At 31.5% G+C, this 20,729-nt stretch overlaps 2 protein-coding genes across 3 annotated transcripts in view; one reads left to right on the top strand and one right to left on the bottom strand.

Annotated features, from left to right (window-relative positions):
• The first annotated feature begins 1,901 nt into the window (after nt 1-1,901).
• LOC146529617 (uncharacterized) lies at nt 1,902-9,647 on the top strand. The gene is made up of 8 exons (XM_085201519.1): nt 1,902-2,049; nt 2,129-2,271; nt 3,911-4,015; nt 4,643-5,288; nt 5,702-5,879; nt 6,590-6,781; nt 7,007-7,114; nt 7,438-9,647. Exons 1-8 carry the CDS (start codon nt 2,013-2,015, stop codon nt 7,715-7,717), a joined length of 1,689 nt encoding a protein of 562 aa, XP_085057645.1. The 5' UTR covers nt 1,902-2,012; the 3' UTR covers nt 7,718-9,647.
• Nucleotides 9,648-10,188: 541 nt separating this feature from the next.
• Nucleotides 10,189-20,729, bottom strand: part of LOC146529616 (uncharacterized) — a 384,832-nt gene continuing 374,291 nt past the window's right edge. For both annotated transcript variants that reach the window (XM_085201516.1, XM_085201517.1), the window contains 4 exons: nt 15,346-15,485; nt 13,738-13,838; nt 13,214-13,309; nt 10,189-13,005 (listed from right to left, as the gene is read on the bottom strand). In XM_085201516.1, coding sequence (XP_085057642.1) covers nt 10,561-13,005; nt 13,214-13,309; nt 13,738-13,838; nt 15,346-15,485 — 2,782 coding nt within the window. In that variant the 3' untranslated portion in view covers nt 10,189-10,560. The remainder of the gene's footprint in view (nt 13,006-13,213; nt 13,310-13,737; nt 13,839-15,345; nt 15,486-20,729) is intronic.

Raw genomic sequence — 20,729 nt, 5'->3', positions numbered from 1 at the left:
AAAGTTTTGATTTTCATTTATTTTCACATGTCTCCGGCAATTAATGATAGATAGAGAATTTTCACATATTTTTGTTAAAATGTTATTACGCATATTACTTACGATCATAAAGTAATTAAGTAATAAATCTCATATTTTTAATTGTCCTTTGATTTTTGTATGTATTAAAAACTAGCGGACGCGCGCAGCTTCGCTTGCTTATTTATTAGGGGGTAAATTCTAGAAAACTATGACACACATGTTCAATTAAATATTTTTAAGAGTCTAAATTTCAAATTTTATAATAATCGGTGGCGTTTTAAAGATTTTTCCATACAAACTTTCAACCCCTTATTTGCACTCTTAGATGAAGAATTCTAGAAAACCATGGAACACGTGTTTAATTAAATACTTTTAAGAGCCTGAATTTCAAATTTTATCAAAATTGGTGCCGATTTAAAAAAAACTATACAAACTTTCAAACCTTTATTTGCACCCTTAGGAGGAGAATTCTAGAAAACGATGAAACACGTGTTCAATTAAATACTTTTAAAAATCAAAATTTAAAATTTTATAAAAATCGGTGCCGATTTAAATTTTTTTCCATACAAACTTTGAACGCCTATTTTACCCCTTTAGGGTTAAAATTTTTCAAAATCCCTTCTTAGTGGATGTCCAGATTACGAAAGTAAACATTTGTCCAAATTTCACGTTTCTACGCACTCTTACCTCAGTCAGTGAGGACAAGTCCTTTTATATATATATATAGATATATAAAGGGGTGATATAGGGGTTGAAAGTTTGTAGGGAAAAAAATTAAATCGGCACCGATTCTTATAAAATTTGAAATTTAGATTTTTAAAAGTATTTAATTGAATACGTGTTTCATGGTATATTAAAATTCACCCCTAAATACGCAAGCGAAGCTGCGCGCGCCCACTAGTATATAGATAAACACAGAATGGCAGGTACTAGCGAGAATTTCACGGTGAGAATGAAAAAGAACGTGCTCAGCTGGTTTGAGCACGTTGAACGAATGAGTGATAAAAGCATACCAAAAAAGATTTATGATGGAAAAGTGAGTGGTAAGAAAGGTACCCGTACCTCGGTTGACCTTCGAAAAGACAGTATCAAAGATAAGACAGGAAAGTCATGTAAAAGCATGAGAACCCCCCGGAGGACATGTATGAAGCGGTTGGTTAAATAATATTATAGTGGACGAGGCAAAAGAGATATGTAGAGATCGTGCCGCATCTCTTTGACTACCCCGCTAGAAATAAAGCGTGAAGCTAACTATTAAATATTCAAGATAAAACAAAAACAAAATTAACATTTTTTTTTGTTTTTTCAATTACATTGTTTTTCGATTAAATTAAGCACAACAAAATTATGTTTTAATATTTATTTTGTTATAATATGAATATAATAAAAATACTTATTTATATTTTCAATTACAATTTCAATTGCTCACATAATATTTTATACAATGGACAAATAGAACACTATAAAGTATGTAATTATTATCATATTATGCACAAGTGTAACAATGATTCTTGACCTGAATTTCCATTTTGCTTGCGTAAACCAAAAAAATGAAAGGCACGCTTTTATCAGCGAAGGTTTGCGGTCGTCATTAACAAAAATATGCAAGTTAATATTTCCATTAGTAGTGCCATTATTTTTACTGCGAATAATAAATGGCTTATTATATTTAATATTTCTATAAGCTCTGACAAATAATTTTATCTTTGTTTTAAATTACAAGTCTATTAAGCACTTTATTTTAAATCAAAATGTATACATAAATAACATCATTCGGAATAGTTACGTATTGTATGTGTAATTGTTTTCTGTTATTTTTTTTTTAAATATTCAATTATCTATCTTTAAAATTTATGTATGTTGTCTGTACTTGTTTTTATGTTTAAGTCAACGATATAACAAATCAACTGTCATTGTCAAATCAAACTCATATTGTCAAACCAACCGCGTAACGGCCGCACATGTTTAAAAACAAATTGTAAGCTAACAAAATGGATGTAAAAAAATCACATACTGATAAACAAAGCCGTGAGTAATTATAAATATATATAAAAAATAATGGAAACATACAATATGTTGCTTTATATATTACTTGTATTTTTTAAAGGTTTTTTGAAACTTTCTTTAAAGAAAAGTAAGGTAAATGATGTGAAATATAAGAATGTTGGACAAGATACAAAAAAATGTAGCGACAGCCAAGATGCTATGGACGATTCCTTTGACAGATTAATGGCTCAATATTCAAATAATGTGAGTATGATATGTGATATTTGTTAAAACACTTTTACGTATTTATATTTAAAAACCTACTATAAGAATGGATTATCCATGTATATTGACAATTTGTATAGCTATTATTAAGTTCCTTCTTCCAAAAAGGTACTCTTAGACAGAGCAAGTGGAAATTAAACCTAATCATATTAGTGCACCAGGCTATTTTAGTATATCCTCACATATTTGGCTATAGATAAGAAAAAAATAAATATAGATGAGAAAAAAATTATGTTTGATTTATTGTCGAAAAAATATATATTACACATAATGTCTCGGCAAGCTTCAGCAAGTGGAGAATGTAATGGCTTGACATTATTCTTGCATATGAGGAATACAGCATGAAGATAAAAAAATATTTTAATTAAATACATGATAAATTCCTCATTATGATACTTCCATTGCTCACTTTCCACCAAATGTGCCCCTGTGCCACAATGTCTTCCACTATTTGTAATTTGATTTATTCTATTTGATCTAGAGTAGGTTTCCTGACTTATAATATTCACAACTACTGGTTGCTTAAAATAAATATTTATATTATTTTATGTGTGTAATATAGTGTGCTCAGCAGTGTCACAGGTGGAAAACTTATTTAATATTATAATGTGTACATCTGATAGGTGGCCGACCACCACTAAATGCTGACGAGAGATCAGATGGACAGTGCAGGGGGGAAAGGAATTTTTTTTTCCCACACTAATTATTCTACCATAGAATAATTAAGTTGTTAAGGTTAAGTTAGATTAATTTAGATTTAAACATATTACTGTTTTTCTAACATCGAAGGCTTAAGGTTTTAGATATAGTTTAGTTTTAAATTTAATTTGTATTTACAATACAATACAATACAATATACTTTATTGCACATAAAAAATTTACAAAAATTATATACAAAAAAATTAGGAACAACATGTACAATAAGGCGGCCTTATCGCTTAAAGCGATCTCTTCCAGGCAACCTTCGGTCGTTGGAGTTGTATAAAAAAGATGGTGGGTGGTGCATTAAATTGCAGGAGATTATTTAATAGTAGAAATAACAATAAAATGCATAGACATACATATATATACATATATATATACTATGAATAAATATTTATATAAATAAACATAATAATAAACAATAAATAACATATATATATATACATATAAGTCTTAGATATAATATTTATACATTTCTAAAAATTATTTTGAAAATTAAAAGTATAAAACAAAGGCTAAATTAAATATTCATATAGTGGTTTTTAAGTGAAGTTTTAAATTTTTGTAAGTTTTTGGCATGTCTGATTTCAATCGGTAAGGAATTCCATAGTCGGACAGCTTTAATAGTGAAGGAGTTAGTCAGAAAAGAAGAAGAGTGAGGAGGAATTTCAAGTAATAGATTATTCTGGGAACGTAGGGAAAGTGAGTGAACATCATGTAGAAACCTGAATTGTTTCTTCAGATAAGGAGGAGTAGAAGGATTAAGCAGCACGGAATTTGTATTGAATTTGGATTTTGTATTGAAAATTTAATTAAAATAAGTTCTTTTAATTATCTTTTCTCTTATTAGTTAATTAGTTCTTCAACTGCAACCCTTGTAACTTGTGCAATAAGTTATTATTATTTATGATTACAGGACAAGACAAAACCAAAGCAGTCTATTATAATAATTGATGATTCACATGATGATATTAATGATAATTTAGAAGAAGCAAATAAAGAGCCGAGTAAATTTGGAAATGTAAACATTTTACTATTACTATAATAATGTGCTACTTAACTTTAGCATCAGCTTCAAGCTGTATGATGCACTTAGCAGGCAGATGGAACCTAATGTTAATACTCTCTGTTTTCCACTTTCTGCCAAATTTTTCGAGGCATTGGATGTTTAGTGGCGCACTTTCAACTCTGGTATTTTGCGTTGGTGCCAAAACGAAGAATCGTCGCGTTACAGTTGCACTCTTGAAACATTATTTTTATAAATTTTCAATGTCTTCCAAATAATGCAGAAATGCTACTTAATTTTATAAAGCAGTCAAGGAATCATATGAAACCGAACTGGTTTCATGCAAAGATTTTAGATTTTCAATTTCATGACAAAATTTATTTGCCAGACTTTATTATACTTATTTATGAAAAGACATATGTCTTGATCCCCTGGGCAATAACTATTTTCTCATTCTACTAAGACAAAAACCATTTTTTTTTTTCAATCAATTTTCGTCAATGCGACTCAAATTTGAACAGAAAGTGGGGAATAGAGGTTATTGAGATAAAGTTTTCACTGGAGGTGTAAATACTAAATACATACACGTATTAAACACTATAATTCATTTCTAATTATTTTTTTTTATTTATAACTTTTTAGTTATCATTCACAAATGACTTAATATCTCCAACAAACAAACAATCAAGACCAAGCACTGGAGGATGGTCGCCGGCCCAAAACATAGTATGTGCAACACCAAAAAACAACATTATACCCACTACCCCTAAAGACAAAATCAATGACTCCTTAGAACAATGTTCATTGAAAAAAATACAAAATTCACATCAAAAATTACTAACTGATTTATACGGGGAAACTTGGAAGTCAATACCAAGTTTATTTAAGACGATTAAACAAAAACACGAATATATGGATGAGGTTACAAAGAAATTACAATTCAATGAGGATGAAAGTGACAAAGAAAATAATATTAGAAAAGAATTAAAAAAAAATAAGGAATTGTATTTGACTAATTCGGAAACTAAATTACTAAGATATAACTCATTTGAAGAAAAAAAATCCAAAAGGAGATTGTATACAGAGAAGATACCGTGTACACCTGATTTGCCAAAGCAGAAGCCTAAAAGTGTTAAACGTTCCACTAAAAAAGGAATGTCAGTTACGGAACTGGTGAAAGAGTTGGATAGTGATGTGGCAATTTTGAGAAATAAAGTGGAAAATGTGTGTGTCATTCCAAAAAATAATGTAAATATTGATAGACTTGGTTTTGTCGCATCACTTGCAGGTAAAAATTTTGCAAATATTTTTGTGGGTTTTTTAGTATCATATGGCAAGGCAAGGGAACCTAGCGTTAAGACACTGCACTTACTTTCCGCTGAATTCTCGAGACATAGTGTCACAGAGACATAGTGACGGAACTCAACGCCACGCTTTGTTTGGCGCTTACAGTCACATGTGTTCCACGGTGGCCCTTTTTTTAATGAGACCTATTTATTATTCTTTCATCTAATCATTTGAAGCATACCTCAATTGAGTAATAATGGTTGTATAGCTTTCCCTTTTCTGGCTTTCTAAATTTACATAACTAAAATGTCAAATCAGCCATCTACAGATAATACTGAAGGGGACAACTCATCAGTTGAACCGTAAATTTTGAAAGTTAACTATATATTATATACAGTACATTTTTTTTTCCAGAAAACATTCCATCATGGCGTTGTAATCTAGAGGCAATACAATATCACGATAACTACAATCAATTAAGAGACAAGCTAGCACGACGTCTTTATGAGGAATTTAATAAAGTTGTATTCGACGACGCCATGGACGCAGATCTTCCTATTGTATTTGATTGTAAATTAAGAAGTACCGCTGGGTAAGTATTGTATGAGAATTACTAAAAATATGTTATTTTATATATACAAGTATTTATTTTATAATATGTTATTTTAAGGAAAGACTGGACGCCATGCTGCTATTGACAGTGTTGACGTCAGCTGGTCGTGTAAACAAATGCGATACCTAACCAAGTTGCAGGAAGCGCGAGTCGATTTTTACTTAAGTTTTTCTTTTGCCCTAGTGTATTGACTGAGTATAAGCGCCTGCTCTTGTAGACTTTTTACATAAAAAACAAAAATCAAAATCGAAACACATATAGAATGTTTCCTATTATATGAAAGGATTCGCGTTTCTATTTTCGTATTGCTGATTAAGCGTTTACTTATACCGTTCTCGTGCCTTGAACCAACATAGCCGCCATATTTTATACAGTAGAGATATTTTTCAATTGAACAAATGTTGCGTGGATAAGTTGACGTTTTGTTTACAAGACCATATGACGTCATATCATGGTAGCTGCAGTTTCACACGTAAAGAATTAATTAAAAAATAAAATTATTTTCTTTTCTTATACACGAAAGTAAACACGAATTACTTTTTGTTTCTTATATAGAAGAAAAAGTGTGTTTTCCATACAACGTGACATTGGCGAAATGAATTGTGCTCAACTGGCACGCTCGAAACGCCATATATCGAGAAATCAATCAATAGAAGAAAAATATTTAATAATGATTTTATTAATTCCAGGATAACAATAAACCGACGAATAAAAAAGTCAAACGGTCAAACATTAAAGTCATCCAGTATAAAATTGTCCACCAAAGTGGTAGACACGGTGCAAAGGTTGCGTGACACTCTCATTCATGAATTGTGTCACGCTGCCACGTGGCTGATAGACGGAGAGCTCAGAGCTGGACACGGCCCGCTGTGGAAGAAATGGTGATTATACACTCTTTTTTTATTTTCGCGCTGTATCCCACACATTGTATGGTAAGCAGAAGGAATTTGAAAACCTAATGTAAAGGCACTTCGTTCCCATTAAGACACTTACGTCTTATTTTCTTAAAAATCACAATTTAAAAGGCTAGGATACATAATTACGTATGTTTTAAATGTTTTTTTTACTTTTATTTTTAATTATTTATGTAATATTTTTTATTCTAGGGTCAAGAAATCATTGAAAATGTTCCCAGAGTTAGGTGAAATATCAAGATGTCACGACATGGAGATACATTACAAATATACATATAAATGTATTAAATGCGGATATAGGTAATTTTTAATTCTAATATGTAATTAAATATAAGATAAGCTAAGCTAATGCTTAATAAGCATATGTAATAAAGCTTGTAAAGTTAAGAATATAATAGACGTAAAAAAATAAAACAATTCTCTGAAAAAATTGCTAAATAGAAACTTTAATTGAAGTATAGTTACTTAACACTAAGCTCTAAGCTCTATATAAAAAATATAGTATGATGCTCAATTTAAGCAACTATTTTTAACTTAACGTAGCTAAAAAAATGCAGGATAGGCAGAGGTAACATACCCCTTACAATATTTATTTCTCTAGAATATTTGTATTAAATTTTCAGTATCAAACGCCATTCAAAATCAATAGACATAACGAAAAAAGGTTGCGGTTACTGTGGCGGGACTTTCGAAATTATAATCAACAAGAAAAACAAAGATGGCGTCGTAGTATCAACAAAAGCGAAAAAAGGTGGTTTGAACGACTTCGCCATGTTCGTTAAAGATAATTATAGTAATTTAAAACATGGCAGAAGTCACGCTGAGGTCATGAAACTTTTAAGTGGGCAATTTTCCGAACGTAAAAATAAAAAGAGTGAGTATGTTGATTTGAGTAGTGAGTAGAAGTTTGTCTTTTTAATTGTAATTTTTAATTTGTTGAACAATTTTATGAAAAAAAAAAGATGATTTTTTTTTTCGGCGGGTTTTGCGGAACATAGTAACTTAATATACTAGGTTCCCTCTGCCTACCCTGATGTATGCGGGATACAGCGTGTAGCTGTAAAAAATAATTGTTTAAAAAGGAAATAAGAATTTTCTTAATTTTTCATGTGATGTTGGTATTTTAATATATTTTTTTATTGTTAAATATAGAATCTTTTTTTATATGTACTCGTATATATAAACTTAATTAAGTTTATTAATTATAGTAATATTATATGATTTTGTTAGTTAATTTAATTTATATATATATTTTGACGATTGAACTCAAATTATAATGACCAACTGACATAAGTTGTGTCTAAAATTTTGTTAAGACATTTTTTAAAAATAATTTACAGCATGTATTGTATATCAAACTTACACAATTTGTTTTAAAAAATATATGAAAAGTTTAGTGTTTGTTATATGTTGACTTATGCAAGAGTGTTGTAGATAGTAATTGAATTTTGTATTAATATTATTGTATAATTTTGAGTATCATTGTATATAAATATTAATTATTATATATAAATATGCATTTTTTTTTCTTAATTTTCTCTAATATGCGGATTAGTAGTTTAGCAATAACTAATTAATTTTTTTAGAAACATTTTTGAAGCTGTCACACTGCGCCATGACGGCCAATTTTCATTCAAATTTTCAAATTTTCATTCAAATAATTACTACCAAATTAATGTCTTTATTTTAAAACAAAAATATGTTAATTATCTTACTCAATTTTATGAACTTAAAAATAATACCAAAAGAATCAAATATATTTTAAACCCATCGATTCTAAACGTATATTTAAATGTCTTTCATTCATAAAAAACTTTTTTATTGTTTCATATTCATGTAAACATAATAAAATTTAAGTTTTAAATTAAGACATTTACTTCAATCAATATTTTAAGAATGTCGCATACCTTTTTGTTTCTTTACTAGAAAAAAAGGGTAAAATATTTAAGAAGTTAAGCTAAAAAAAAAAATACCATTAAATAGAAAAATAAATACAATGAAATCTACGACAAAATAACAATAACTTTGATATGCACAGTTTATTTATTCAGCGAATATTTTATAATTAAGTAATACAGTTACTAAAATGTCAAAACTCAATAAAAAAGGACATTCAAAATAAAACATTGTGTATTTCAATATCATTTTTTATTTATTTATACATATTAAATGTCAGTTGTTAAATGATAAAGTAGGTACAGATTCGAATATAAAAAAAATATAATTTACAACAGAACGATACTTATAATTAATTTTAAAGGGTACACAAGTAACCCATATTTACAATTTATAAAGAAAAAATAAACGTGGCATTAATATTTACATTAGGATTGATCGATATGCCACAACAAATAAAAAATGTCATAAATATTTTTTTATCTATTTTACACAATTATTTATTTCCTATCTATTAGTGCCAATATACACCTGATTCTAAATTATTTCCACAGATAATATAAATAGTGGTAATGATTAAAAAAAAGTAAAATAATTTTAATCTAGCCTCAGTTTTTAATAGCTGTCATTTATATAAAAAATGTTATTTTTAATCTGTCCGTCCTCTATATATATTATCTGTTTTAATTTATCTGTGTTCTAATTTGCCGCTACATTGTGAAATCACGTAACCACTGGCTGTTTAATTGATGATTGTGACTAGTTTTATAATAACTGTGTATAAAACCACAATTTCACCCATAAACTGTTAATGAAAATAATTTGTCCCCGAGTGGGAATCGAACTGTCAACCATCGCGTTTACAGTCAAAAACTGTTAATAAATTAGAAAAATTAACGCTTTTTACACAATAAAATGAATAAAGGAATGTGTTCAATATTTTTTTTTGTCAAATCATCTGTCCTACAATTGTTTATAACAAGGTAACTGTATATGGCAAAGTTGTAATGGAATAAAAAAATGTAATCCTTAAACAAATAACAGTCTAGCTTCACGCCGTATCCCGCATATGGGTAGGAAGAGGGAACAAAGTATTAAGACATTCCGTTACGCACCGCCTTATTTACAAGACATTACGTATTGAGGGACGTAAGTCAATGTCGCGTTTTTGTCTTGTTACCAGAGCAAGAAAATATTATAAATCATTCCCCCGAGTAGTAATCGAACCCACACCAGTCATGTTTACAGTTAGACGGTCACTAACAGTCTAAAGACGGTAAATAACAGTCTAAACACGTGAAATTCTAAATCTATTGATATAAATTCAATATAATTTAAAAACAGTGTGTAAAATGTTTAATATCCTATAACTCTTCATTTTGTTAAGATATTCTTGAATATGCTTGAACTTACGTTTTCAAGTCAGTCAGTACATGACTGACTCCATACTTACGCTAACTTGGACAATTATTTAAACAAAATAATATCGATATCACATTAAATAGTAGTCATTTAGTTATAAATGACTGACATAACTTACACTTAGGCGTGTTCATAGTCAATAAAATTAAAAAAACAGTGAAGTTGCTTTACTGCAGACTGACAAACATTAAGAAGCTTTACTTAACTATTTAAGTTATATTTAAAGGAAATCGGGTCAACCATTTCGATAATTATTTAAATACTTTAAAAAAAATGGCAGAATCTCATTTGAGATATTATAAAACTTATGGGAGGCCCGAAATGCTATTTACAAGTGGCCTTTACCTATCTATACATACAATATACACCAATGAGCTTTCTGTTCAAAAGTTAAGGAGATCTGTCGTGACAGACAGATTAATGGTGAATCAGGTTTGCGGACCGTCCTCTAGAGGTCGAAACCTGACGAAACCGTCCTGAGCAACCAGCATGGTAGCGCCTGTTTCATTTGGATGAATCTCATCTTGTGGTTGCGAGTACGTATCGTAACCATTCCTAGGAGCTGGTTGCGGAGCCATATAATTATTGGATTCCTCAGAAAACCCATATAAATCAGTAGATTTCGGTCTGTCTGGGAAGCCATTGATTTTACCACGTTTTTGACTTCCACTAGAATTTACCATCGAAGTTGATGGTGAGTTACGGCGTTGGGAGCCGCGAATTTGTTGATCGTAACTTCTATTCGGGTTCAAAGTTTGTATCCCCGAAACGTGATATGAGGCGTTTTCGGCATTGTAATTACCATATTCGTCCATATGAGGCTGGTGGTAATGATGACTCATGGACTGATCGTATCCCATTGTCATACAGTTTGGGACATTCTTGTTTTTAGCTCTTTGCTTTTTTCTTGGATTGCTATTTGTTCTCGACGAAACCCTTTCATAGGACATGTGTTTGAAATTGTGTGAGCTACGATTAGAACCAGCGTTATAATTCTGATTTTTGATATCTCGAATGAAATCATTGTTACTGCCATATTGAATAACGTTATATTCGTGATCCAACGCATCGTCACCTTGTAGGGATTGCATCGTTGGGTCACAATTCGAGTAATGATCGTCTGACGCCGACTCTATACCATTATAACCTATATTTTGATGATGTTTGATCAAATGATTTGTCACCCCTTGGCTAGAGGTAGCGTTACTAGATTCTGTCGAACTACTATGTCCAGCGTTTGCGATAGAACTGTGACCAGAATAATTTTCAGTTCCCGAATTAGTATCACAATTCCCGGCTAAAGTACTCAATTGGAATCTTTGATGGTCTAACGGACCACAGCATTGATCAGGTATGGCGGGATGATGACCGGCTGTTTCATAAATAGGCTTTCCCGTTTTCATAGTGTATGTATGCAGATTGGTATTCGCGTTACAATTAGCGGGGTAATCTGATTCAAACTGTTCGTTGCTTGAACCGGCTGTACATGGAAAATGGCCTAAACCGGAAATTTTTTGTCCATCGATCTTTTCATGTTGGATAGTAGCTGGAGGCATCCTCCAGCTCACTATACAAGCTATAAGAGCTCCCACGGTAACCTCAATGACTAATAGGCAAAAATGATAACCAAATTTCAGCCAACCAAACTTAGGAATATGATTAACACAAATTATACCATATATCTGTAGAACCGCCATAACAATGAACAGTAAAGCAGTCGCTACGTTTATACGAATCACTTGATTAAGATTTTGGAAACCGTTAATGTACGGATTACTTTTAGTTTGAAGTACTGTTTTCAGAATATTATATACGTATAAGTAGAGCAATCCCAGGGTCAGACAAGCGATGATGAAAATAATTTGACACGTCAAACTCAGCACGCCGGCTTCGAAACTGTTTTGCTTTTTAATCAAATTCTCGATGCAGTGCAACATGACGCAAGACAGCAGATGCAATATACCGCCTATAACGATTGTTCTAGAACGAAACAGAAAACTGCAACAATTCGCTTTGACCTTCATAACGCTCGTCAATAAAAACAAAATGGTAGAAGCAAAAGCTATACTCAAGCATATTTCTGGGATATGCAAGAGAATAGCATTAATAAAAACTGGTAACGAGTGGTTTATATTGTATGGATCGTAGCAAATGTAGAATATTCTCATAATACAAATTAACACTAGAATTAGATGTAGTATCATGAAATTACATTGGGAAAATAGATGAGTAAATTTATCATAGCGGATTATTCTAACAATCGAGTATACAGCGAGAGCAGTGAACATGGTGACCATTAAGCAATTATGGCATTTCCACAAAACTGGCCAAGTTTCATCCGGACCTTGTATTGGACCTATATTTTTACTATCGTGAGACACTTTCTTATCTAAATTGACGTTAGCCAGGTTATGATATCTTTCAGTAGACATTTCAGGGTCACTCAGTTCGAATCCCACTGTCGTGGCTGGCGTATAAGTGTCGTCTTTTCTAGAATCATTCCTGTCCGTCTGTTTGTTTGTAGCGTATTGCAGATTTCTTCGAGTATTCGTTTCGCTTTCTTCTCTAATGAGTGGTCTATCTAAATTGTTCATTTCAGGGTCTAGTACGGCTAAAACACCTTCTGTAGAAGAATCTCTCGAATCACTTAGCGTTACAGCATCTTTTGTTGCATGCGTGTCACTTCTAGAAGTCTTTTCTTGATTATGTTGAGGTTTAGCAGTGACTGTCCTGAGAAGAACATCGGGAATATCTTCTTTTCTTCCATTTGATCCCGATAGTATTCTTGATATAGTTGGTATGTTTAGAGAATTTGGCACAAAGTCTGTGAAGTTCGCTTGGTCCGTACCGTGTTTGTCGTCTAGTTCGTCAGGCTGAAATAGAACAACATCGATATGTTAATTTATAGCCTTTCGTACTAAGTAACATAATAACAAATCAACGAAGTTTAAAATACAGATATTTTATTTTACAAAAATCAATAGAACCACTAACAATTGTAATAAAAACCCAATTTCGCTAATAAAAATCACTTAATTTAGTATGGCAAATGCATTAATTAGGTGTCAAAGTAATATGTACCTTATGGCTTGGCGTGTTCAGAGCTTTTTTCTTTTGTGGTTCAATTCCCGGCGGCGGTAAGGGCGGTGGCGCCGGCACTTGTGGGGAGGATGTTTCCTGAAAATTGGTTATTTATTATTTTAGTATGTTTGAAAGGGTAAGTGTAGTGTTTGGTTTACATAGTAAATATTCAATTGCTTCCATTAAGAAATCCTCGGTAGGATTTTTAGGAAAAATAGGAAGAAACACTAGCGTACGGATAATTTAAGTTAATCGGCTTTCATAATTTTCTTAATTTCATGGATATAAAAAGTATGTTCTTTTAAGTAATAAGTAAGTATAAACAATAAAAAAATAAAAAAAAATACATTTTTATATAGTATAGTCTAATCTTATTTACGTGATCATTTATTTAACTATATGAAAAGAATTCGGTTCGAAAAGAAAAAATATTTAGTATGACCCATATTCAATACAATTATTAGTTAAGTGAAGCCGTTGTGAAGAGAGTAGAGTAGAGTAGTACTGAGTGATTTAAAACTAACCTGTCCCGGAGGTCGAATCGGTATCCTCTCATGTCCAGGTCCGAGCGACGGAGGTGGTATCGGCCGCCGATTGAGATAACTGTTCCCATCTGTGTTTGTGCCTGAAGAGTTAAATAATATACGTTTAATAAATTAATTTTTAGTTTAAATATACATTAAAGTAGGTAATTTTAGAGCGTCGTAACTCGTAACTTGAGACCCTCGCGGGGCAGTACCTTTAGTCAGACTGAACCCGCGACGGTTGTGAGGTCTTTCCCTGTTGTAGGAGACAAAGCGCGGCGTTGATATCCGCCACTCTACATGCTCATTACAGGCAATGGTCTACAGCGGTGCAGGGTTAACAGAGTATCTTTCATTATAATATTTCATTATATTATGCATACGCTGCTATACGGGAAAAAACGTGAAGCTATAATTTTTTTAAATAAACTTTTTATTATAAACAAATTTCAAAATTTACAACCTAATTAACAAAATCAAATCTAAACACAAAAAATATATACTCCGGAAAGAAATATCCAACTTGAAATCTCCAGACATCTTATTATGAGGATTTATTGAATAAAATTCTATTTTAAATCACAGTTGGCGAGGTGAATGGCATATTCGTTTTATTGGCATCCGCCTTCTTGACTATTTGCCAAGAAGCTCTTAGCCAAGGAAAAAGGGTTAATCATGATTTGTTGTTTAGAAAACTGTTGTTGATAGTCTGCTCTGTGGAGATCACTGGTTCAATTCCTAAAAAAATTTTTTTTTCTCGCGTTGAGGAGGGTTAACTAATTCACCTAATTCAATATGGGCTATACTGTCTAATATTATAAATCGTTTCGATGGAACCCACTGTACCTATCTGTAGCTACTAACTACCCTGAGGTTGCTTTCGGATCTTAGATAATTATATGTCATATAGCTTCACGCTATATACCGCACACAGCAGAACACTTTGTGTTAAAACACTCCGTTCCCCAATTTCCGCTGGATTCTGTACGCATTCCGTGGCGGAACTAAACGCCGCGCTTTGCCTCGACACCAGGGCGAAGAAATGAAAATATAAATTTAAATAAATATTTAATTTCTTCGCCGAACCCACAACCAGTCGATAAGAAAATATAGTAAAATATAGAAACAATTACTTTTAAATTAAAATGAATACATTAATGTATATTACTTACTGATGACATATAATATCGTGCTATTTGACAAAATTGTTCGCATTAGAAAGCTCTTTGACGTCCTATTCCAATATTACACGTAAAGTGGATATTTAACATATTAATTTCCACATATACTCGTATGTTGATATATACACAAAATTACATTACTATGAAGGTATATAAGCGAATAATTTTTGTAATAGAGACGTTTATATTGATTTGGATTTGTTTTTTTTTATATATGTATTTTATTTTTAGTGGTACTTAAGTTTTTTTTTCTTATAAATATGATTCTGTGGTAGTAAATTCTTAGTCACTTAGTAGCTCCTCTGGTGCTGCACGGGGTCGTGGGCGGCGGTGAGCATCATCAGATGACCCGAACGCTCGTTTGCCTTGTCCTTTTTTCCATAAAAAAAAAAAAAAAAGTCACATGTAATCACGTCTTATCACTCACCTCTGAGTGTCGGCTTATCAGCGAAGGGGTTTCGGTACTCGGGCGGCAAGGGCGGCGTGAAGAACGCTCGTCCGGGCGGCGCGTACGACGGCACCGCGCCCACGCCCGCCAGTAGCGAAGCGCCGTGGTGGGCGGGAGGCCTGGAAACAAATATATTGATATTTAGATAATTTAATTTATTTTTTTTTTATTTTTATTACATACATATGTCAAGGCGGGAATAGTTATTACATAGATTTCATTGTTTTCTTTTCCCGACTCTGGTAGTCAAAACGCGGCGCTGAGTTCCGCCACTTAACATACAATGTTTCAAACTTTGGGCGGAAAGTGTGGAACGGAGTGTCTTAACATTACTTTCTTTCTGCCTGCTATAAAGAGTAAGAAACTCAACAGTTGCAATTTTTTATATCCATGTTACAATTTAAATATTCCATACACTGACAGTAGCACTTGATATAAATTTCATACATTTTTATCTTTTAATTTTTCCTGTCCAATTAACATAATACTAATAATATTCATATAAAATAGAACAAAAGATATTTTAAATTCGTCTAACAATTTTGTTTTCCTTTATAAACATACCTTAGATGGTGAGAAATTTCGTATTTAAACATAAATCTGTCATTTAAATTCCAAACGATTCGAACCCGCATCGACGTTAATACCGTGGCTTGACTTCATAATAAGGAAGCTTAATGTTCCGTCATGTTTTACATAAAAATGTGTGAAACGATCATTTTTGACGCTTTCATATTCTTTTTTTTAAAGTATTGCTTATTTTTTATCAATTATTATTTATAATTGTTAAATAATTTTGAAGGATATTTGGGAACCTAGTGTGTTAAACTAATTGTTAGTTTCCAACTTTTCGTCTTATTTGAAAACATAAAGTACCTGCTGAGTAGTGGGACTGAATTCTGCATTTATTGTTACCAGATCAAATAAAAAAAAATAAACAACCATTCCCTCCAATGAGAATCGTACCCGCAACCTTCACAATCCCATACATAGTAGGTATTCGTTTCCGTAAACCACAAACTGCACAAAGTGTTTAACAATATAAACATATTACAAAGAATAATAAATCAGCACTAAAGAGACGACTACAATGCGACGTCAGGCAGTAAACTTAAACGCAAATTTCAATAAACGCACGAATACTGCGAAATGCCTACGCGAAGTGAATTAAAAACATATTACCTCCTTTTGTGTGGATACGTGGGAATGTGGATAATCTTAATATGTAGTGGTACTAGGAAGCGAGCCCGTAGTGGCGTAGTGGCACAGTGCTCGACTGTTAACGTGACGGTTGTGAGTTTGATTCCACACAAGGCAGTAAAAATATCTGATGCATATTTTATAAATTTCCTCTCACTTCTTGGTTAAGTACATAATACAGTGCTACTACACTCTGTGACAAAACCTTTCCTCGTTATTAGAACCAGGTAATTAAAATATTAAATATTTCAATTTCTCAAGTGGAAATCGAACTCACAACCTATCACGAAAACGTCACAAGCTTGCACCCCTTATCTATGACTGGCCCCAACGTCTTAAGTTACACAACAAAAATAATAAAAAAAATATACAAAAACCATATAATTTCTATAATTGTCACAAAGTCATTTGCAGATATCTCAATTCACAGCATCTCAAACACGCGGGACATTGATTAGAAATAATTAATTATATAGATATATAATTAATTATTTCTAATATATATATATATATATGTATATTAGATGTATGTCGGTAGGTACTGTAGTAATTAATTGGAATATGTAGTTAGTGCCACCTAATTGTTGGATTAACGTGTGGAGTAAGCAAACCGGATGTAATTGATTTTAGAGTTATCTAGGGGATTAGTTAGTTAGTTTTGAAGTTATGTATAGAATTTAGTAAGTCAATATAATGGCGCACATTACACAGGGTAGGCAGAGGGAACCTGGGAATGTAGTGTAAGACACTCTGATCTCATTAACATATTTCTGTTCCCCACTTTCTGCCTATCCTGCAATGTGCAGAACATAGCGGAAGCTAAAACTAAAATATCTCTCTAGTTCCACTACAAATTTAAAGATAAGAGAAAAAATAAAAGCCAGACACAACCGCCGGCGTCAGCTAGTCTCAATACAACGATCTAGGTTATAATAATCAATGCCAAATCAGACAACCTAAATACAATCGTCCAAATTCTAGTCCTAAGTACGTTTCCCATACAAGTTTAGCTAAAGTCAGTGACCCGCGACCGGCCGGCATAACCTGACCCTACGTTTCATACAAAATGTATGACTAGACCGCGATATAATCGACCGAGTTAGATTGGCCTGTTTTTATTTGTATTTTCTACAGGCAAAGGGTTCTATTTAAATTGGCTGTGTAGGAGCTGGCATGGTGCCCGCCTGGTGGCACTTACGCCATTCTCACTGTGTTAACCACATTTTAATAGATCCCGCACCAAACGTATTGTAAATACATATCTTTATTAATGCTATGGGGATTAGAATATTTTATGAAAATCGTTCGTGCATATAGATAGTTATGAGAAATTTGTGTTTTTGTAAATATTTTTTTACCTCCCGTGGTCAAATTGAACTAGGATATGACACATTCTACATGCCCGAGGTAATTGTGACCACAGGTGACACAAAAAGGTTTTTTGTCATTTTGAACTAATAGTTCCTGAAATAAATTTTCTTTATCGACATGCGAAATGAAGCGTAAAGCGGAAATAAAAAGATTCCAGATCCATTTCAAACATAAACTCACAACTTCTCAAACCTCACCCCAAAATATCACCAAAATTAAATTAAATCAAAACAATCGAAAGTTAGAACGATATATCAGTGGACTATAATAAATCCGAATATCACATTATAAAGATGTCACGGTCTGTTAACCTAATGTAAATTTACGCATGCATACTCTTTAATTAACTATAGGTACGTACGTATTTAGCAACAATAGAATAGAAAGCGACAGTGTGTGTAGTTTCGAAAATGTTTTGACATCGTCGTGATGGGTCCGTGGTTTATGACATTTCGTGTATATCAAACAATCAGGGTGAGTGATAAAATCGCGAGTTTATTATTTTGTATGTGCAAATAGTGGAAAATAATTAGCATATTCAAATTTATATATAAATTGAAAGCGAAAATCGACGTAGACAACTTAAATGTTTAAAATTAGGTATATTCCAATATTTTTTATTGGTTATTTTAACATATATTTTAATAATAGCGTCTAGTAATCTAATAATTAACAATATTGGCCACAGAACTATAATTAAAATCATTTTAAGATATATCTATATAATATTTGAGAAAACTTTTAAAGATAAAAGTAACACGTAGAAAAATTTTAAAACTTTGTAGAGCTCATAATGTCCGATTGTAACTTATTACACTGTTTCAAGAGATCCACGACCGTTGGTAGATCGAGTTAAACGTTTTAAACTTTTGCTGAAAACATATGAATGTAAGCATATATTTTTTTATATATTTAACTATAATTTGAAGGTAATACTAATTAATATATGAAGAGAACGACGTATATTTTAGATGAACTTTTATATTACAAAAGTAATAGGAATTATTCAAAATTTTATTAATATGTAAAAGTATAAAAAAATAAATGAAATCAACTGATATCAGCATAGTTTATAAGTGAATATGTAAAAATCGCCCAAAATAAAATTGTTACTTGTATATCATATATTATGTTACTTCACGCCAGATGGCGGTGTTCAAGTGTTCAAAATATATATATCAATTCAAACTAAAATCATTATTTTTTAGCTACTATAGTAATACAAGATTCTAAACTATAGATTATCGTTACATATTATATTATCTTCAGCAAAATTTTTGCAATGTTACTTTCCGCTACTGGACACTAGATGGCGCATTAATCATAAGACAACGCGACAATTTTTCCGCATAGCAGGCTAGACAGAGGGAACTTAGTGATAAAACACTACGTCTTCTACTTTTCGAGATATTGGGCGTTGATAGGCGTATCTCAAAGTTGCGTTTTGTCCACCAGATTAGGGAAAAGAAAATAATTTAAGCTACAATTATCTCTATATTATAACATATTACTGCACAATGAACATATTATAATCATTTACTCATTCATACATTAACAGTAAACGTTCAACTTTACAATGAAAAAAAAAAATAATATAAAAAACCTCTAGGACTTTTAAAAGTACTGTAAACAACGACCGACTCTGGTATTTTTCAAGCGAGGATTTCAATAAAATAAATGAAGGCTCCACAGGGTTGCATATAATGCAAGTGAGAAACAATAGCAGTTAGATTAATGGTTTGTAGCAACATCGTCGTGTCGTACACTTTCGGAAAATATTCAGAATTGTCCGTGATATAAGTTAGGAGATGAGAGAGATTTTAGAAATATTGTTTTATTTAATACTTTCAATTCTTTATTCTTCCTTTATTCCTACTCAACCCGCGATGTATCGATAATTCGAATTAAAAAACCTGCATAGTGTTCGAAAATTCGCAAAACTAACTGTATTTAATACCATTTTATTTTATTGGCAAATAAAATATAATTTTTGGTTATTTTAGAGAGCGCCTAATAACATGTTTCCTTATTTTTAACTCATTCTTTTAATTATTAAATGTGTATCGAAGAGCATAAAAAAAAAGAAAATAAATATAAAAATTGCCTCCAAATAGTGTGATTAACTATCGAGTGTTTTTTAGATATATTTGAAGTAGTTTTTAAAATAATCTAAAATATACCTCAATTTTAGCTCTGTAACAGATTGATTATACGATCCATATAAATATGTGGGCGATATTCCATACCAAACACGATTGATGGACTTAAGCTACGTTGTCGTGGTATATTTAAAACATTTTTCTTTTTGAGGATGCCTTTGAAAGCTTTGTTTAATAGAATCTTTAGAATATTTTTAACTATAAATAAAGTTTGTAGGTTGAAGTGTATTTTTTGTTTATTATAATATAAGATAATAAAGTTTTGCTGAAATTTAAATTTTAAATTAGGTTTATTTTATTTTAAAAGTTGCTCATGTCATTTAACAATTTTATGTCATTATTATCGACATGTTTTGTGAACAAAAATACATTTGTGGTTCTATTCGACATAAAAGCAAAGAGTGAGAAACCTAAGAAATAGGTCATAGATATTTTTGCGTCTATTCTAAAATAAATATAATATAAAAAAATATTATTAACTAGAAACGCAATAAAGAACCAACTATTAAAACGTATATCAATATACCGTACGTAGTATAAATATAAAAACAACCCTTTTAGTCGAACATATTGGTTACATTCGACGAATAACCCTCTTTATATTTGCTTCCACGTAAACTATTTAATTTTGGG

The sequence above is a fragment of the Heliconius melpomene genome, chromosome 18 (assembly GCF_056956725.1).
Source record: "Heliconius melpomene rosina isolate 202511_hmr_F chromosome 18, ASM5695672v1, whole genome shotgun sequence".
In the NCBI taxonomy this organism is placed as follows: domain Eukaryota; kingdom Metazoa; phylum Arthropoda; class Insecta; order Lepidoptera; family Nymphalidae; genus Heliconius; species Heliconius melpomene.
This window is presented reverse-complemented; position numbering and strand designations above follow the sequence as displayed.